General features: G+C 42.3%; 1 protein-coding gene across 1 annotated transcript in view; it reads left to right on the top strand.

The window, feature by feature from the left end:
* Positions 1-1,243: 1,243 nt before the first annotated feature.
* Positions 1,244-19,510, top strand: part of LOC115158228 (DNA-directed RNA polymerase, mitochondrial) — a 94,068-nt gene continuing 75,801 nt past the window's right edge. The window contains exons 1-4 of the mRNA XM_029706910.1: positions 1,244-1,431; positions 1,926-2,024; positions 2,178-3,037; positions 3,189-3,322. Coding sequence (XP_029562770.1) covers positions 1,299-1,431; positions 1,926-2,024; positions 2,178-3,037; positions 3,189-3,322 — 1,226 coding nt within the window. The 5' untranslated portion in view covers positions 1,244-1,298. The remainder of the gene's footprint in view (positions 1,432-1,925; positions 2,025-2,177; positions 3,038-3,188; positions 3,323-19,510) is intronic.

Here is a 19,510-nt window from a genome sequence, read left to right as displayed (position 1 = left end):
GCCTGGTTATTATCAGGGCCATGAATGGCTGTCTTCTCGCCTTTTGTTGGCCCGAGCATTGACAGTCACTCACCCGGCAATGACTGTCACACCAGCGTAAAGAGTCAGCCGCCGACAGAGGCCAACCACATCAAACGAGCCTGTCGCGGGGCCCTGCTTGTGAACCGTAACAAGAAACATCTCCTGATCCTCACCTACATCTCAGCAGCAGACACCAACCGCTGTGACTGTGATCCCAACCACCACCTCCATTGAGAAAAGATGTACTGCCTGGACCTCATTTCCCAGCCTGGCCTCTCAAGAAGTACTTATGTTAACTTCCAGCGCCTCACACAAAAGGCTGCACAAGTCTTTAGGAGTGCTTTACGGGTGACAAGAGGAATCTGACACTCGTTAGGTCATGCTATTAGAACGATGTAGAATTTATTTTCTGCATTACTTCAATTAAGGATACAATGAAAAGGGCCTATGAAAGAATATTAAATTTTGATGCAGCGTGTAAGTGAATCTCGTTGTATTATATTGCAGAAGCACTGTGCATTTGTTTCAAAGGGTATGCTGAGTATAATATTGTAGTGAACAGAGGGGCTGTATGCATCGCACCAGTAGGGTTAACCGAACCAATTTACAAGCAGAACTAATATGATTATTTTCAAACATGGTGTTATACTGTAATTACACATTGACAACGTGTATTGGTTGTCATGTGTTTCAAAAGTTGAAATGTGTTTCAAAAGTTCATCAGTGGTATTTGGAAGCCATTCAAAAGGTTGTGAAGTGGCAATTTTTCACTCCAACCAACACATAATAGTACCCGCAAGACCACTTATGCGTGACCCCTAGTTTGACCTTTGTTTTACTTATTTTATGGTGAGGCTGCCACCTATAGGTGATATAGGTCATACACAGGTTTGAAACTCATTGTCCTTTATTTTTTTCAGCAGAGGTCATCATTTCCATAATTTACCAGATATTCCTGAATAATACAATAAAACGTAATTTTCAACAAACATAAAAATTATTATTATTCACTGAGAATAAAGGTAAAACAAAATCAACTTTGCGCATACATTTCACAAATTGCATATTTATGATTCCTTGTTTATTTGTTTAATTGGAAATATTCTACACTCCATTGCAGAAAAAAACTTGTACCTTCTTCTTTCAAAACAAACACTGCTCGATTTATTTGTGCTCTTCTATCCGTGCCTGTACTCAGATCCATTGTGTTCGATTAGCTGGTGTAATTCAAAATGGCAGCCTAGTGTGGGAAAAAGTAATGCGGTTATTATGTCAACATGTCACTTTTGAGACTCTGTACCTTTCCAAAGTGTCTGAGTGGTCGCATACTGTTGGAAATAAGTGTTCGTCGTGTGCCATATGCGGACCATGGTCTTACAATCCGGAATAACATTGAAAGGCACATTTCAGGTATGTTTTGTCCCTCGCTATCTAGCTAACGTTACTTACTGTATGTCAAGCCAAGGGGACGGGTGCACGAGACAGTGCTGTAACTCTCATGACTAGTTATAATATCCTTACAATATTTGGTGTCTCTCGATAACTATCTACTAGTATTACAATAATTGATTTACCAGCTGTAGTTGACCAGCTATTACATACCCATGCTCAATTCTCATCCTGTCGAGATTTTAAAACCACGTTTGTAAACGCAAATATGAGCTAAATGACTGTATTTACAGCTTATGTAACTATATTAGGATCTCCATATTATGAACTTGCAGGTCGTTGCCTGTCAAAAACGTCAATGCAATATTTGCTCAATTTTATTTCTAAACCTCAACACGAATTGGCATCTGATCTTCGAATGTCCCAGGATTGTTTTTGAAAAACAACTAAAGTCACAGTGCATTCAGTGTGTCAGTTTTTGTCAAAGAAAAGCTCACAACACCTACTACTTGCAGAGCCACCATGGACATCACAACGAAGACATTTCTCAGCTCTGATCCCAAAGAAAGAAGATGGGGAAAAACGAGTATGGGAACAATCTCAGCTGCTGGATGGTGCGTATTAATAGGCCTACTTGCTTTACTAGGTTTGGAAATGGTCAAGGGTTTTACATTTTGCATGCTATTCTTAGCATGAGGTACCTCATTCTTATGTTGATTTTCTATCGGATTATTTCATTGTTTTCTCTCTTCCCTTCCTCTTTGCAGTGCTAGAAGCCAGGATCCAGCAACTCCAATCTGACGTCATTGTAGATGTCCAACATGAAAAGGTGCAATTTGTCAAAGCTTCCAAGTCGGGGATAGGGGCTTCTTCAGGGAACAGTCCCAAGAATGTGTCTGGGGAGAGGAATGAGGTGCCCAAGGCGGGACAGACTATTAGTAAGGGAGGGGGACAGACTGGTAAAGGAGAGGGCAAAGATGCCTCAGCCTCCAAATCCCGCTGGATGGAGAAACTGAGCCAGGAGAAGAAGACTAAAACAAAGAAACTGAAGCAGAAGCTAGGCCTAGAGGATAAACCTGTGAAAAGCAGCAAAGGCAAACTGATGCTACCAGGTACCTCACATAAAACCATATCGACAAAAGCAGGAATAAAGACTGCATCAACTGTTAAAAAGAGCAAAACTCTGAAAAACCAAGAGCACACTGTGGCAGCTTCAAAGCACGAGCACACTATGGCAGCTGCACCAGTTGCTGCTGCTAATGTGCCTATTAGAAAAGCCAAAGGGAAGGGGCCGGCTCCTGAGTTGTCGAAGGCCAGGAACAGGGCAGAGGAGCTGGAGAGGAAGGATGAGGCCAAGGCCCGGGAGCTGGCAGAGGTGGAGGAGCTGGAGAGGAAGCTGAACCAGTGGGCTGTGTCGGCCAGCCCTGAGCTCGTGCAGGATAACAGCGAGGCCAGGGTGTATGGTGACATCCAGCGCAGTGTGCGCTGCTACCTGGAGGCCTGTGTGTTCTGTGGGGACATCGACAGAGCTCACCGCTTTCTGCTCAGCCACCACCGTATGGCCAGCCGACGCAACCTGCTCAACATAGGACTCTACAACATCATGATGAGGGTCTGGGCCAAGAAGGTAAGTGCAGTTCAGTCTTGTATTTCTATGGCATGTAGAGCTGCAATTCTGTGGTATTTTACAGACTTGTGTAGAAATGATGCAGGGCCTCCCCATGTGGAATATAAGATAGAGAATTATCCTGAGTGTGTCTCTCCTTGTTGTATTCCAGGGCTCTTTAAACCAGATTGGCCGTATGTTCATTCTGGTAGAAGAGGCTGGTCTGAAGCCTAACTTAGGCTCTTACTGTGCTGCTCTGGAGTGTATGGGTCGAAACCCTGACTGTTCCCCACATGTCATCAACAGGTAGGCTAACCCACAGACATTTACAGGCCTTAACTCATTACTGTAACTCTTAGCCTCTTGATCTTAGATAAAGATAATAGTATTTGCTATACATTATATATATCAAAAAATGCCTAGACCTTCAACACTGTGTTGGAAAGTGGGATTAGAATGTGTAACATAATTATTTGTGGTATTGTATAATAATTACTAGGTGGCCAGTGCATGCATTGCCTGAGTTTGCCACTAGATGATGTCAGACTCTCCTATTAGCGTTGCGGTTCATGTTTCTCTTTATTCTAGCCTTTTCTGTTATACAGTGTTAACAACAAAAAATGTATGCATGCATTACTTTAATTCGCTTTGGTTAGAAACGTATGCTAAATGCCATTTATTATTATGTCTAGACATACTGGGATTCACAAAAGCCTGATGAAATATTCTGAAAATTAGACATTGAGCAACTAGTTTTTTTTTCAAGACTGTTTAAATATGAGATATCTGATATTTCTGCCCATTTTTTACCCCACCCCTTTACCATGGTCTTCTATTTTAAAGGAATCTGCTATAATAATTCCTGTAAAATGTTGTTGAGTGGGGCATTGTGGCTCATTGTGGAGTGCTGAGCACTTGGACTAGCTGTGTGTGGAGAGGTGTTATGAGTGCCAGCGAAGCGTCTCTCCTGGAACTGAGGTGGCAGGTAAAGGAGAAGTGTTGTAGTTCAGCCTCCCTGATCCCTCATTTCCTGCTCTCCTCCATCACTATGGGGCCTATTGTGGTCTCCACATCAACCCAGTGGAGGAACCTGTTTTCAACTGGACTGGTTACTATCTGTAACATCCTGCGCATGTTTTATCAATTATCAATTTATCCTCCTGACATTTTACATTTTAGTCATTTAGCAGACGCTCTTATCCAGAGCGACTTACAGCATGTGAATGCATACAATTCATAATTTTTTTCTCTGTACTGGTCCCCCGTGGGACTCGAACCCACAACCCTGGCGTTGCAAACACCATGCTCTACCTACTGAGCCACCTGAGCCATACACTATATATACAAAAGTATGTGGACACCCCTTCAAATTAGTCAATTTGCCTATTTCAACCACACCCGTTGCTGACAGGTGTATAAAATTGAGCACGCAGCCATGCAATCTCCATAGACACACATATAAGAACACATTCTTATTTTCAATGACGGCCTAGGAACGGTGGGTTAACTGCCTTGTTCAGGTGCAGAACGACAGATTTTTACCTTGTCAGCTTGGGGATGCAACCTTACGTTAACTAGTCCAATGCTCTAACCACCTGCTTTACGTTGCACTCCACGAGGAGCCTGCCTGTTACGCGAATGCAGTAAGAAGCCAAGGTAAGTTGCTAGCTAGCATTAACCTCTCAAGGGTAGGTGGCACCAAATCGTCCCACCTACGTAACAGCCAGTGGAATCCTGTGGCGCGTTATTCAAATACCTTAGAAATGCTATTACTTCAATTTCTCAAACATATGACTATTTTACAGCATTTTAAAGACAAGACTCTCGTTAATCTAACCACACTGTCCGATTTCAAAAAGGCTTTACAACGAAAGCAAAACATTAGATTATGTCAGCAGAGTACCCAGCCAGAAATAATCAGACACCCATTTTTCAAGCTAGCATATAATGTCACAAAAACCCAGAAGACAGCCAAATGCAGCACTAACCTTTGATGATCTTCATCAGATGACACACCTAGGACATTATGTTATACAATACATGCATGTTTTGTTCAATCAAGTTCATATTTATATCAAAAAACAGGTTTTTACATTAGTATGTGACGTTCAGAACTAGCATACCCCCGCAAACTTCCGGCGAATTTACTAACAATTTACTAAATTACTCACGATAAACGTTCACAAAAAGCATAACAATTATTTTAAGAATTATAGATACAGAACTCCTCTATGCACTCGATATGTCCGATTTTAAAATAGCTTTTTGGTGAAAGCACATTTTGCAATTTTCTAAGTAGATAGCCCGGCATCACAGGGCTAGCTATTTAGACACCCAGCAAGTTTAGCCTTCACCAAACTCCGATTTACTATTAGAAAAGTTTGATTACCTTTGGTGTTCTTCGTCAGAATGCACTCCCAGGACTTCTACTTCAATAACAAATGTTGGTTTGGTCCCAAATAATCCATAGTTATGTTCAAACAGCAGCATTTTGTTCGTGCATTCAAGACACTATCCGAATGGTAAATAAGGGTTACGAGCACGGCGCATTTCGTAACAAAAAAATTCTAAATATTCCATTACCGTACTTCGAAGCATGTCAACCGCTGTTTAAAATCAATTTTTATGCCATTTTTCTCGTAAAAAAGCGATAATATTCCGACCGGGAATCTGCGTTTAGGTAAATAGACGACAGAAAATAAAGCATGGGATCGACTCGTGCACGCGCCTAAGCCCATTATCCTCTTATCGGCCACTTGCCAAAAGCGCAAATGTGTTTCAGCCTGGGGCTGGAATGACATCATTCAGCTTTTTCCCGGGCTCTGAGAGCCTATGGGAGCCGTAGGAAGTGTCACGTTACAGCAAAGATCCTCAGTCTTCAATAAACAGAGACAAGAAGAACAAGACCTTGTCAGACAGGCCACTTCCTGTTCAGAATCTTCTCAGGTTTTTGCCTGCCATATGAGTTCTGTTATACTCACAGACACCATTCAAACAGTTTTAGAAACTTTAGGGTGTTTTCTATCCAAAGCCAATAATTATATGCATATTCTAGTTACTGGGTAGGAGTAGTAACCAGATTAAATCGGGTACGTTTTTTATCCGGCCGTGTAAATACTGCCCCTTAGCCCTAACAGGTTAAACTTATCTTATAAAAATCTATCAATCAATCATAATCACTAGTTAACTACACATGGTTGATGATATTACTAGTTTATGTAGCATGTCCTGCGTTGCATATAATCGATGTGGTGCGCATTCGCGAAAAAGGACTGTCTTTGCTCCGACGTGTACCTAACCATAAACATCAATGTCTTTCTTAAAATCAATACACAAGTATATATTTTTAAACCTGCATATTTAGTTAATATTGCCTGCTAACATGAATTTCTTTTAACTAGGGAAAATGTGTCACTTCTCTTGCAAACAGAGTCAGGGTATATGCAGCAGTTTGGGCCGCCTGGCTCGTTGCGAACTGTGAAGACTATTTCTTCCTAACAAAGACAGCCGACTTCGCCAAACGGGGGTTGATTTAACAAAAGCGCATTTGCGAAAAAAGCACAATCGTTGCACGACTGTACCTAACCATAAACATCAATGCCTTTCTTAAAATCAATACACAGAAGTATATATTTTTAAACCTGCATATTTAGCTAAAAGAAATCCAGGTTAGCAGGCAATATTAACCAGGTGAAATTGTGTCAGTTCTCTTGCGTTCCTTGCACGCAGAATCAGGGTATATGCAACAGTTTGGGCCGCCTGGCTCTTTGCGAACTAATTTGCCAGAATTTTACGTAACTATGAAATAACATTTTAGGTTGTGCGATGTAACAGGAATATTTAGACTTTGGGATGCCACCCGTTAGATTAAATACGGAACGGTTCCGTATTTCACTGAAAGAATAAACGTGATAGTTTCCGGATTCGACCATATTAATGACCTAAGGCTCGTATTTCTGTGTGTTATTATGTTATAATTAAGTCTATGATTTGATAGAGCAGTCTGACTGAGCGATGGTAGGCAGCAGCAGGCTCGTAAGCATTCATTCAAACAGCACTTTTCGGCGTTTTGCCAGCAGCTCTTCGTAATATAGGATTACCTATTTCTTTGTTAACCGCTCAACACAGATTAGCCATATATGCGCACTGCCTCAAATTGTTTGGAGAAAATATCCTTTCTATTTTATTCATCTTTGTTCAATTGTGTTCTTCATACTATAAAATAATGCCACTGAATTCTAAGCAAATCTTGTCTGCTAAATGAACTAGTGTAGGGCTACACTAGTTCATTTAGCAGACAACAGCCATTTGGCATAGCCAGATCAGGGCCTAACATAAGGACAACTCAGAGTATGCTATTCTATTCTTCTGGAATAGACTACATTTTTCTTCATATCATGCTTCTTTAGACCTGTCTAAAATAAATGATGGATTTATTGTGATGGAGTAGACTATATTACATGGATTTATTACACTTTTTAAAATGTAGATGTTCCAAAGGTCTGCATCAGTGGCTTGTAGGCTATGTGTGGAAGCCAGGAGTGGCTAAATGTGTTTATGTTAATTAACAGTCAATTACCGTGAGGCCGACAGTTATTTGCTTGACAATCACCGGCTGACGAAGTTTCGTCGCCACCACAGCATTAGCCTGGGGGAGAAATCACCATTGAGTGTTATTAATTGAGTTTAGGCCAGTGGTGGTGTCAGTGACTGTATGCTTCCTCCTGACATAGATATATTGCATGGCATGACATTTAGCATGGAGGCACACGTAACGCATCGCCACACTGTTCACCTCTAGCGCTCCCAGTACTAGATCTGTCATAATGAGTGTCATAATGAGTGTCTCTGATGTAAGCTAGGCCAATCTGCTGGCTGACTATATAGAGACAGGAGCCAGATGGATTTCAGTCAGGCCAAATGGATTGTGATTGATACTGTGTGTTTTTGGTTTCTTAACAACTTGCGGTCAGTAATTTGATTTTGCTTATTGGACAAGGAACTTACACAGATTTTTCACCACGCTTCCAAACAATTTGTCGTTGTCAATTTGCTGACTAGAACATTAGGCTAATTAATTCAATGTTTTTATTTTATTTTTCTCTCTGCACAAACTGGCTGGTATGAAGGTGTTAATATTCATAATAACACAGGTTTTTCTATCAGATTTTCTTTTTAGTTGTGTTGGACTGCAGAACTTGTCTCCAGCTATCCCCCCTACTCCACTGTTCCCCCTGAGGATGTCACCCTATGCGGTGTGGCCCAATGACAAAGCAGGTTGCAGTGCAGTAGGGGTGGAGAGGGGCAGCTGGTTGGTCCATCGATCGTTGTAAGGTGATACCAATGACATTGTTGTTCTGCGGTGGTGCTCTCTTGCTAACTCTTCAGCCCAGCCAGTACATATTTTTCGCACACTCTGTTCTTCTTCCCCTGTTCGTCTCCAGTTCCCCCTCTCTCTTCCTGTCTCTGGCCGTACTGTATCTCCTGCCCAGATATGGTTGCCATTGTCCGCAGTGGCGCTGTGCCTAGGAACTAGCATCCTTTTAAAGCACATCTCATTCCTACAGAACTAAAGTAAATCTTCAGCTTGCTTCCTCTGAAAGGTGTTTTGTTTTTCACTGGTTGCCCTTTTCTTGTGCCAACAGGTCACAAATCTTGCTGCTGTGATGGTACACTATGGTATTTCACCTAATAGATAGAAGAGTTTATCAAAATTGGATTTGTTTTTTAATTATGTGTGGGTCCGTATAATCTGAGGGAAATATGTGTCTCTAATATGGGCATACATTTGGCAGGAGGTGAGGAAGTGCAGCTCAGTTTCTACCTAATTTTGTGGGCAGTGTGCACATAACCTATACGGCGGCCTCTCAATAGCAAGGCTATACTCACTGAGTGTACATAGTCAAAGCTTTCCTTAATTTGGGGTCTGTCACAGTGGTCAGGTATTCTGCCATTGTATACTCTCTGTATATGTTTTTTGGTTAATTCTTTCCATTGTGTCACGCAATTATATTTGTATCTCTCTTTGTTGTCCTGGGCCAGCTGGCTGAGGGGACTGTTCTCCAGGTTCATTGCTCTGTATCAGAGTTCCCTAAAACAATAATGATCCACCTCACGGTTCAGCTGTCAGAGATTTGAGCAGTAAATGCATCAGGGCATTGCATGCATAGGCCAATAGGCTTAGTCGTTCACTTTGTGACATTTTAATATTAAAAAAAATATATACAGTACCAGTCAAGTTTGGACACACCTACTCATTCCAGAGTTCTTCTTCATTTTACTATTTTCTACATTGTAGAAAACTATGAAATAACACACAGAATCATGTTGTAACCTTAAAAGTGTTAAACAAATCCAAATATATTTTATATTTGAGATTCTTCAAAGTAGCCACCCTTTGCCTTGATGACAGCTTTGCACACTCTTGGCATTCTCTCAACCAGCTTCATGAGGTAGTCACCTGGAATGCGTTTCAATTAACAGGTGTGCCTTGTTAAAAGTTAATTTGTGGAATTTATTTTCTTAATGCGTTTGAGCTAATCAGCTGTGTTGTGACAAGTTAGGGGTGGTATACAGAAGATAGCCCTATTTGGTAAAAGACCAAGTCCATATTATGGCAAGAACAGCTCAAATAAGCAAAGAGAAACAACAGTCCATCATTACTTTAAGACATGAAGGTCAGTGTCTGCAAAATTTCAAGAACTTTTAAAGTTTCTTCAAGTGCAGTCGCAAAAACCATCAAGCGCTATGATGAAACTGGCTCTCATGAGGACCACCACAGGAAAGGAAGACCCAGAGTTACCTCTGCTGCAGAGGATAAGTTCATTAGAGTCACCAGCCTCAGAAATTGCATCCCAAATAAATGCTTCACAGAGTTCAAGTAACAGACACATCTCAACATCAACTGTTCAGAGTAGACTGAGTGAATCAGGCCTTCATGGTCGAATTTCTGCAAAGAAACCACTACTAAAGGACACCAATAAGAAGAAGAGAAACACGCGCAATGGACATTAGACTGGTGGATATCTGTCCTTTTGGTTTGATGAGTCCAAATTTGAGATTTTTGGTTCCAACCGCCGTTTCTTTGTGAGATGCAGAGTGGGTGAACAGATGATCTCCGTATGTGTGGTTCCCACAGTGAAGCATGGAGGAGGATGTGTGACGGTGTGCGGGTGCTTTGATGGTGACACTATGATTTGGCCCCTACAATTGTATTTATCGGCATGTATTTATTGGCAATTACCGGCTAACGAAAACCCTGCTCTGTATGGGATTGTTTTGTTATGGAAGGTTTGGGAATCGCTTCCTTTTAGATAGTTCTAGAATTCAACGACTTTTCTCTGGATTTTTATAATTTGAGGGTATCATCCTAATTCTGCTCTACATGCATTATCTGGTGTTTTACATTGTACATGGAGGATGGTGTTGCTGAATTCTGCATGCGGTCTCAATTTGGTGTTTGTTCCATTTTGTGAATTCTTGGTTGTGAGTGGACCCCAGACCTCACAACCACAAAAGGCATGCTCAGTTGGTAGAGCATGGTGTTTGCAACGCCAGTATGGTGTGTGCAACGCCAGGGTTGGGGGTTTGATTCCCATGGGGGGCCAGTACAAAAAAAAACAATGCATGAAATGTATGCATTCACTACTGTAAGTCGCTCTGGATAAGAGCATCTGCTAAATGACTAAAATGTAAATGTAATGTAATTCCTCTTTAAGGAATACCTGGGATAGGATAAAGTAATCCTTCTAACCCCCCCCCCCCCGCCCCCCCCTTAAAAGATTTAGATGCACTATTGTAAAGTGGTTGTTCCACTGGATATCATAAGGTGAATGCACCAATTTGTAAGTCGCTCTGGATAAGAGCGTCTGCTAAATGACTTAAATGTAAAATGTAAATGTAATGTAAATGCATTGGGTTCTATAACAGATTGAAGTATTTTTAGCCAGTTTCTAATTGGGATTTTGAATGCTTTGTATCTCAGATCACTTACAGCTTTGTGGAAGTTACCTGTGTGGCTGATGTTTAGGCCAAGATATGTATAGTTTTTTTTTTGTCTGCGCTTGTGCAATGGTGTCTAGATTGAATTTGTATTTGTGGTCCTAGCAACTGGACCATTTTTGGACACCATTATTTTTGTCTTACTGAGATTCACTGTCAGGGCCCAGGTCTGACAGAATCTGTGCAGAAGCACCAGATCATCAGCAAACGGTAGACATTTGACTTTAGATTCTAGTAGGATGAGGCCAGGTGCTGCAGACTGTTCTAGTGCCCTCGCCAATTTGTTGATATATATGTTGAAGAGGGTGGGGCTTAAGCTGCATCCCTGTCTAACACCCCGGCCCTGTGGAAAGAAATGTGTTTTTTGCCAAATTTTGGGGGGGTTACTATCGTCTTGGGCAGCTTGTCTGCAGGGCAGTTGGAGGGGGTGTGATCAGACTCAGGATGGGGGAGTCACCAAAAGAGAGCCTCCTGTTGTGCGTTGATCCCCTAGAAGTCCTGCTGAAACCGCACCACCACTGTTCCAGACTTGTACATGTTGACAGAGGTCGTATCCGTTTCATGGTCCTCAATGTCTATTGTTCTGAGTTTCCACCCTGGGCCAATACCCATTCTCATGACAGAGGGGTAGTGTGCTCTTATAGCACAGTGCCATGCCAGGAGATGGTCTGTGTGGAAAATTAAGCCATGGAGCAGTGGGCTGAAAAGGTCTCTGCATTTGGGTGGGGGAGGCTGTGATTCTCTGCTGCCATTGTTGGGTTCACATGCTTTCACACCTCACTTCCTTGGTAGTAATAATCCTTCCAGGTAATTTTGTCCAAAATAATGGTTTTTAGATTTGGAATTTTGATGTAGAGGGTAGAATCCCTTTATGTCATTGCGAAAAAACCAGGTGTGTCTAAGTTTTTCCAACTCTAATCATGTGCAGAAGAGTTCAGGGAGCCCATTAGGTCATGACCCCCCCCCCCCCCCCTTCCTCCGTCATTGTCTGACCAGTTTACAGAGGAGTATAGAGTCCAGGGATGTGTCCTATAAGGAGCATTGGTGGCAAATCTGATGGCCGAATGGTAAAGAACATCTAGCCGCTCGAGAGCAAACCTTACCTGCCGATCTATAAACGATGTCTCCGTAATTTAGCATTGGTGGGATGGTCATCTGAATTAGGGTTAGATTGGCAGCTGGGGTGAAAGAGGAGCGATTTACGATAGAGGAAACCAAGTCTAGATTTAACTTTAGCCTGCAGCTTTGATATGTGCTGAGAGAAAGACAGTGCACCGTCTAGCCATACTCCCAAGTACTTGTATGAGGTGACTACCTCAAGCTCTAAACCCTCAGAAGTAGTCATCACACCTGTGGGGAGAGGGGCAGTCTTCTTACCAAACCACATAACCTTGTTCTAAACACCTCCAAAACAAAAAGGTAAAGTGTAGAGAAAGCTTGTTGGACACTAAGAAAGCTTTGTTGTAGAGCATTTAAGTATAAGACTGTATCGGCATATAAATGGATGAGAGAACTTCCTACTGCCTGAGCTATGTTGTTGATGTAAATTGAGAAGAGTGTGGGGCCTAGGATCGAGCCTTGGGGTACTCCCTTTGTGACAGGCAGCGGCTGAGACAGCAGATTTTCTGACTTTATACACTGCACTCTTTGAGAGCGGTAGTTAGCAAACCAGCCCAAAGACCCCTCAGAGACACCAATATTCCTTAGCCGGCCCACAAGAATGGAATGGTCTTCCGTATCAAACGCTTTGGCCAAGTCAATAAAATAGCAGCACAATATTGCTTAGAATCAAGGTCAATGGTGACATCATTGAGCACCTTTAAGGTTGCAGTGACACATTCATAACCTGAACGGAAACCAGATTGCATACCCGAGAGAATACTATAGAGTTTTTCCAACACTTTTGATAAACAGGGCAAAATGGAAATAGGCCTATAACAGTTAGGATCAGCTTGATCTCCTCCTTTAAATAAAGGAAGAACCGTGGCTGCCTTCCAAGCAAAGGGAACCTCCCCAGAAAGGAGATACAGGCTTGGCGATGATAGGGGCAGCAAACTTAAAGAAGAAAGGGTCTAAACCATCTAACCCAGATGTTTTTTTGTGGTCAAGTTTAAGGAGCTCCTTTAGCACTTCGGACTCAGGGAGAAACTTTGTAGCGGGGCAGGGAAAAATAGGGAGAAGTATCAGGGATAGTCCAATTAGAAGGGGTGGGAGATGAGGAAATGTTGGACGGGCAAGGAGTCAAATAGGAATCCTGACTTAATGAAGTGGTGATTTAAAGAGCTCAGCCATGTGCTTCTTGTCAGTAACAACCACATCATCAACATTAAGGGACATGGGCAGCTGTGAGTAGGAGGGTTTATTCTTCAGGTCTTTAACTGTTTTTCCAGAACTTCTTGGGGTTAGACCCAGAGAGAGAGAACTGCTCCTTAAAGTAACAAACTTTGGCCTTCCAGATAGCCTGAGTGCACTTATTTCTCATTTGCCTGAACGAGAGCCAGTCAATCTGAGTATCTGTGTGCCGAGCCTTTCGCCAAATGCAATTCTTGAGGTAGAGTAACTCTGCAAGATCACGGTCGAACCAGGGGCTGAACCTGTTTCTAATTTTCTTTACGGGCGTATTTTTTAACAATACCACTGAAAATATCAAAAAAGAAGGTCCAAACTTCTTCGACAGAGGGGATCAAACTGATTCTATACCATTTTACAGAGGCCAGTTCATGAAGGAAGGCTTGCTCATTAAAGTTTTTTTAGCAAGTATCTAGGACAAATCAGGACTAGAGGTCAACCGATTATGATTTTTCAACGCCAATACCGATTATTGGTGGACCAAAAAAAGCCAGTGCCGATTAATCGGCCGATTTTTCTTTTTCTTCACCCCCTTTTATTTTTTTTGTTATTATTTATTTATATATTTTGTATTTATTTGTAATAATGACAGTTACAACAATACTGAATGAACACTTATTTTAACTTAATATAATACATCAATAAAATCAATTTAGCCTCAAACAAATAATGAAACATGTTCAATTTGGTTTAAATAATGCAAAACAAAGTGTTGGAGAAGAAAGTAAAAGTGCAATATGTGCCATGTAAAAAAGCTAAGGTTTAAGTTCCTTGCTCAGAACATGAGAACATATGAAAGCTGGTGGTTCCTTTTAACATGAGTCTTCAATATTCCCAGTTAAGTTTTAGGTTGTAGTTATTATAGGAATTATAGGACTATTTCTCTCTATACGATTTGTATTTCATATACCTTTGACTATCCTACCAATCCTCGACTTCGGCGATGTCATTTACAAAATAGCCTCCAATACCCTACTCAACAAGCTGGATGCAGTCTATCACAGTGCCATCCGTTTTGTCACCAAAGCCCCATATACTACCCACCACTGCGACCTGTACACTCTCGTTGGCTGGCCGATTACCGATTTGTTATGAAATCTGCCCTAATTAACCGATTACCGATTGTTATGAAAACTTGAAATCTGCCCTAATTAATCGGCCATTTCGATTAATTGGTCGACCTCTAATCAGGACAGGTTGTTTCACTGAGCAGCCATTACGAACACAGGCTGTAAAACAGTGATCACTAAGTTCATTACAGAAAACACCAGACTGATACCTATCAGGATTATTTGTGAGGATAACATCGAGGAGAGTAAGTAGCCTTTTCTGGGTGTTTGGAGTCATACCTAATAATCTGAGAAAGATTTAGGGAGTCCCATTGCGTTAGGACGTGGTCAGGTGGTTTAAGCATGTCCCAGTTTAGGTCACCAAGCAGGACAAATTCAGACTAAGGGGCCAGGAGAGAGCTTAGAGTACAGGCCAATGCTGCTGGAGGACGATAGCACCCAACAAAGAGCTATTTGAAAGTTTAATGCTTAAAACCTGCAAATCAAATTGTTTGGGGATAGACTTGGTGGAGACAACCACGCACTGAAGGTGATCCATGGTAAAGATTGCCACACCCCCACCTTTGGAAGATCTGTCTTGCCGAAAAAGGTTATAACCAGAAAGGTTAACAGTATTAAACAGTACAGGGACTTTAAAAGCCAATCCAATGTGTTATTCCCGTCCAAAAGTATTTTAAACAATACCCAACACATGCAAAGAAGTTGGGGTGACATAGAGGCAGGTATCCTAGCGTTAAGCGTGTTAACCGAAAGGTCGCTGGTTCGAATCCCCGAGCCGACTAGGTGAAAAATTGTCTGTTCCCTTGAGCGAGGCACTTAACCCTAATTGCTCCTGTAAGTCGCTCTGGATAAGAACATCTGCTAAGTGACTAAAATGTAATAAAAAGGAAGGATTCTGTTTGCTTCTGTGAATGCCTAGAGAATTGAACTGGAGTGGTAGCAGTGTGGCAGCTGCTAATTGTGTTAGCCTGACCAGGTGCTGCTGGGTGTTTAAGCAGGATTTCCTGTAGAAGGTAATTAAGGTCCTGTTATTTAATCACTGTCTTGCAGAAAGGTGTAGAGGGCAAAGGAAGGCTCTCTCATTGTCAGAGGCTGATGACAAATCTTACACCCTTCCATCCCTTTGTCAGTGTTCTGTCTTACTCCACTAGAGGGCAGTGGTAACACGTTAGCCCAACAGGGCCCTCTGTCTCTGGGTTAGATCAAGGTGTTACACATCACATGCCACAGCCTAGGCTGACTCTTCCTCTTCCTACAGTGCTCTGTAGCAGTCACATATAGCAACAGTTGAAATCAGAAATGTAGGTTGACTTAGCCTAGTAATACACTTCAGTTTTGTTTCTATTTTGTTCACAAAGGCTCCATCGGTTATCCAAGGGTCTGCTTTAAATTAGTCAGGCTTTAGTTTCCTCCCTCCCTTTTCAGCTTCAGTTGTTGCTCCATACACTACCATCTGTTTCCCACTGGCTGTTTGCACATTGCTGTCTCCTGAATTGAGCAGTTCATTTATGGCAGGTGTGGAGTCTCTGGATGATATAATTTGAATAAACATGACACTGACGTTCTCTGTGACCATCTGTCTGTGGACTGCCTGATATTTCCAATGCGTCTGAAAGAACCAAGTGTCAATGCAAATATTCTGTTTGTTATGCTGCCATTGTCAATCAGCTTTAATAAAGCCATGCATAATGATATCAGAGGTGCTTTCAATTTGATAAAGTCAGCATGGGGCCACTGTGAACTACACTGAGTGTACAAAACATTAAGAACACCTGCTCTTTCCAAATTCATAGACTGACCAGGTGAAAGCCATGGCCCCTTATTGATGTCACTTTTTAAATCCACTTCAATCAGTGTAGATGAAAGGGAGGAGACAGGTCAAATAAGGATGTTTAAGCCTTGAGACAATTGAGGCACGGATTGTGTATGTGTGCCATTCAGAGGATGAATGGGCAAGGCAAAATATTTACGTGCGTTTGAACAGGGTATGTTAGTAGGTGCCAGGCTTCGGAAATCTGGTTTGTGTCAATAACTGCAACACTACTGTGTTTTTCACGCTCAACACGTGTGTGTATATAAATGCGGAAGACACATTTCAGTTGAATGCATTGTTGTACAATAACATTTCAATCAATCACATTTATTTATAAAGCCCTTCTTACATCAGTCGATGTCACAAAGTGCTATACAAAAACACAGCCTAAAACCACAAACATCAAGCAATGCAGAAGCACGGTGGCCAGGAAAAACTCCCTAGAAAGGCAGGAACTTAGGAAGAAACCTAGAGGAACCAGGCTCTGAGGGGTGGTCAGTCCACTTCTGGCTGTGTCGGGTGGAGATTTCTAACAGTACATGGCCAAGATGTTCAAACGTTCATAAATGACCAGCATGGTCAAATAATAATAATCACAGTGGTTGTGGAGGGTGCAACAGGTCAGCACCTCAGGAGTAAATGTCAGTTGGCTTTTCATAGCCGATCATTCAGAGTTATAGACAGCAGCTGCGGTAGACAGAGAGAGAGTTGAAAACAGCAGGTCTGGGACAAGGTAGCCCGTCCGGTGAACAGGTCGGGGTTCCATAGCCGCAGGCAGAACAGTTGAAACTAGATCAGCAGCACGACCAGGTTGACTGGGGACAGGCAGGAGTCATCAGGCCAGGTTGCCCTGAGGCATGGTCCTAGGGCTCAGGTCCGGGGAGAGAGGGAGAGAATACTTAAATTCACACAGGACACCGGATAAGACAGGAGGACTACTCCAGATATAACTGACTGATCCTACGCCCCCCGACGCATAAATACTGGAGGCTGAGACAGGAGGGGTCGGGAGACAGTGTGGCCCCATCTGACGATACCCCCGGACAGGGCCAACCAGGCAGGATAAAACCCCACCCAATTTGCCAAAGAACAGCCCCCACACCACTAGAGGGATATCTTCAAACCACCAACTTACTACCCTGAGACAAGGCTGAATATAGCCCACGAAGATCTCCCCCACGGCACGAACACGAGGGTGGCGCCAACCCGGACAGAAAGATCACGTTAGTGACTCAACCCACTCAAGTGACGCACCCCTCCTAGGGACGGCATGGAAGAGAACCAGTAAGTCAGTGACTCAGCCTCGTAATAGGGTTAGAGGCAGAGAATCCCAGTGGAGAGAGGGGAACCGGCCAGGCAGAGACAGCAAGGGCGGTTCGTCGCTCCAGTGCCTTTCCGTTCACCTTGACCCCCCTGGGACAGACTACACTCAATCATAGGACCTACTGAAGAGATGAGTCTTCAATAAAAACTTCAAGGTCGAGATCGAGTCTGCGTCTCTCACATGGATAGGCAGACCATTCCATAAAAATTGAGCTTTATAGAAAGCCCTACTTCCAGCTGTTTGCTTAGAAATTCTATGGACAATAAGGAGGCCTGCATCTTGTAACCGTAGCGTACGTGTAGGTACAGTGAGGGAAAAAGTATTTGATCCCCTGCTGATTTTGTATGTTTTCCCACTGACAAAGAAATGATCAGTCTATAATTTTATTAGTAGGTTTATTTGAACAGTGAGAGACAGAATAACAACAAACAAATCCAGAAAAACGCATGTCAAAAATGTTATAAATTGATTTGCATTTTAATGAGGGAAATAAGTATTTGACCCCCTCTCAATCAGAAAGATTTCTGGCTCCCAGGGGTCTTTTATACAGGTAACGAGCTGAGATTAGGAGCACACTCTTAAAGGGAGTGCTCCTAATCCCAGTTTGTTACCTGTATAAAAGACACCTGTCCACAGAAGCAATCAATCAATCAGATTCCAAACTCTCCACCATGGCCAAGACCAAAGAGCTCTCCAAGGATGTCAGGGACAAGATTGTAGACCTACACAAGGCTGGAATGGGCTACAAGACCATCGCCAAGCAGCTTGGTGAGAAGGTGACAACATTTGGTGCGATTATTCGCAAATGGAATCCCATAGAAAATCTGTGGAGGGAGCTGAAGGTTCGAGTTGCCAAACGTCAGCCTCGAAACCTTAATGACTTGGAGAAGATCTGCAAAGAGGAGTGGGACAAAATCCCTCCTGAGATGTGTGCAAACCTGGTGGCCAACTACAAGAAACGTCTGACCTCTGTGATTGCCAACAAGGGTTTTGCCACCAAGTACTAAGTCATGTTTTGCAGAGGGGCCAAATACTTATTTCCCTCATTAAAATACAAATCAATTTCTAACATTTTTGACATGCTTTTTTCTGGATTTGTTTGTTGTTTTTCTGTCTCTCACTGTTCAAATAAACCTACCATTAAAATTATAGACTGATCATTTCTTTGTCAGTGGGGAAACGTACAAAATCAGCAGGGGATCAAATACTTTTTTCCCTCACTGTATGTACGGCAGGACCATATCAGAAAGAGAGGTAGGAACAAGCCCATGTAATGCTTTGTAGGTTAGCAGTAAAACCTTGAAATCAGCCCTAGCCTTAATAGGAAGCCAGTGTAAAGAGGCTAGCACTGGAGTAATATCATCATATTTTTTGGTTCTAGTCAAGATTCTAGCAGCCGTGTTTAGCACGAACTGAAGTTTATTTAGTGCTTTATCCGGGTAGCCAGAAAGTAGAGCATTGCAGTAGTCTAATCTAGAAGTTACAAAAGCATGGATTCATTTTTCTGCATCCATTTTTGGAAAGTTTCAGATTTTTGCAATGTTACGTAGCTGACCTTGAAACAGTCTTGATATATTCGTCAAAAGCGAGATCAGAGTCCAGAGTAACACCGAGGTCCTTCACAGTTTTATTTGATACGACTGTACAACCATCAAGATTAATTGTCAGATCCAACAGAAGATCCCTTTGTTTCTTGTGACCTAGAACTAGCATTTCTGTTTTGTCCGAGTTTAAAAGTAAAACATTTTCCGCCATCCACTTCCTTATGTCTGAAACACAGGCTTCCAGGGAGGGCAATTTTGGGGCTTCACCATGTTTCAGTGAAATGTACAGCTGTGAACTGTCCTTATAGCAGTGAAAGTTAACATTATGTTTCTGAATGACATCACCAAGAGATAAAATATATAGTGAAAACAATAGTGGTCCTAAAACGGAAC

This window comes from Salmo trutta, chromosome 22 (genome assembly GCF_901001165.1).
Source record: "Salmo trutta chromosome 22, fSalTru1.1, whole genome shotgun sequence".
NCBI lineage: Eukaryota > Metazoa > Chordata > Actinopteri > Salmoniformes > Salmonidae > Salmo > Salmo trutta.
Note: the sequence above shows the minus strand (reverse complement) of the source record. Positions and strands in the feature narration are given on the sequence as shown.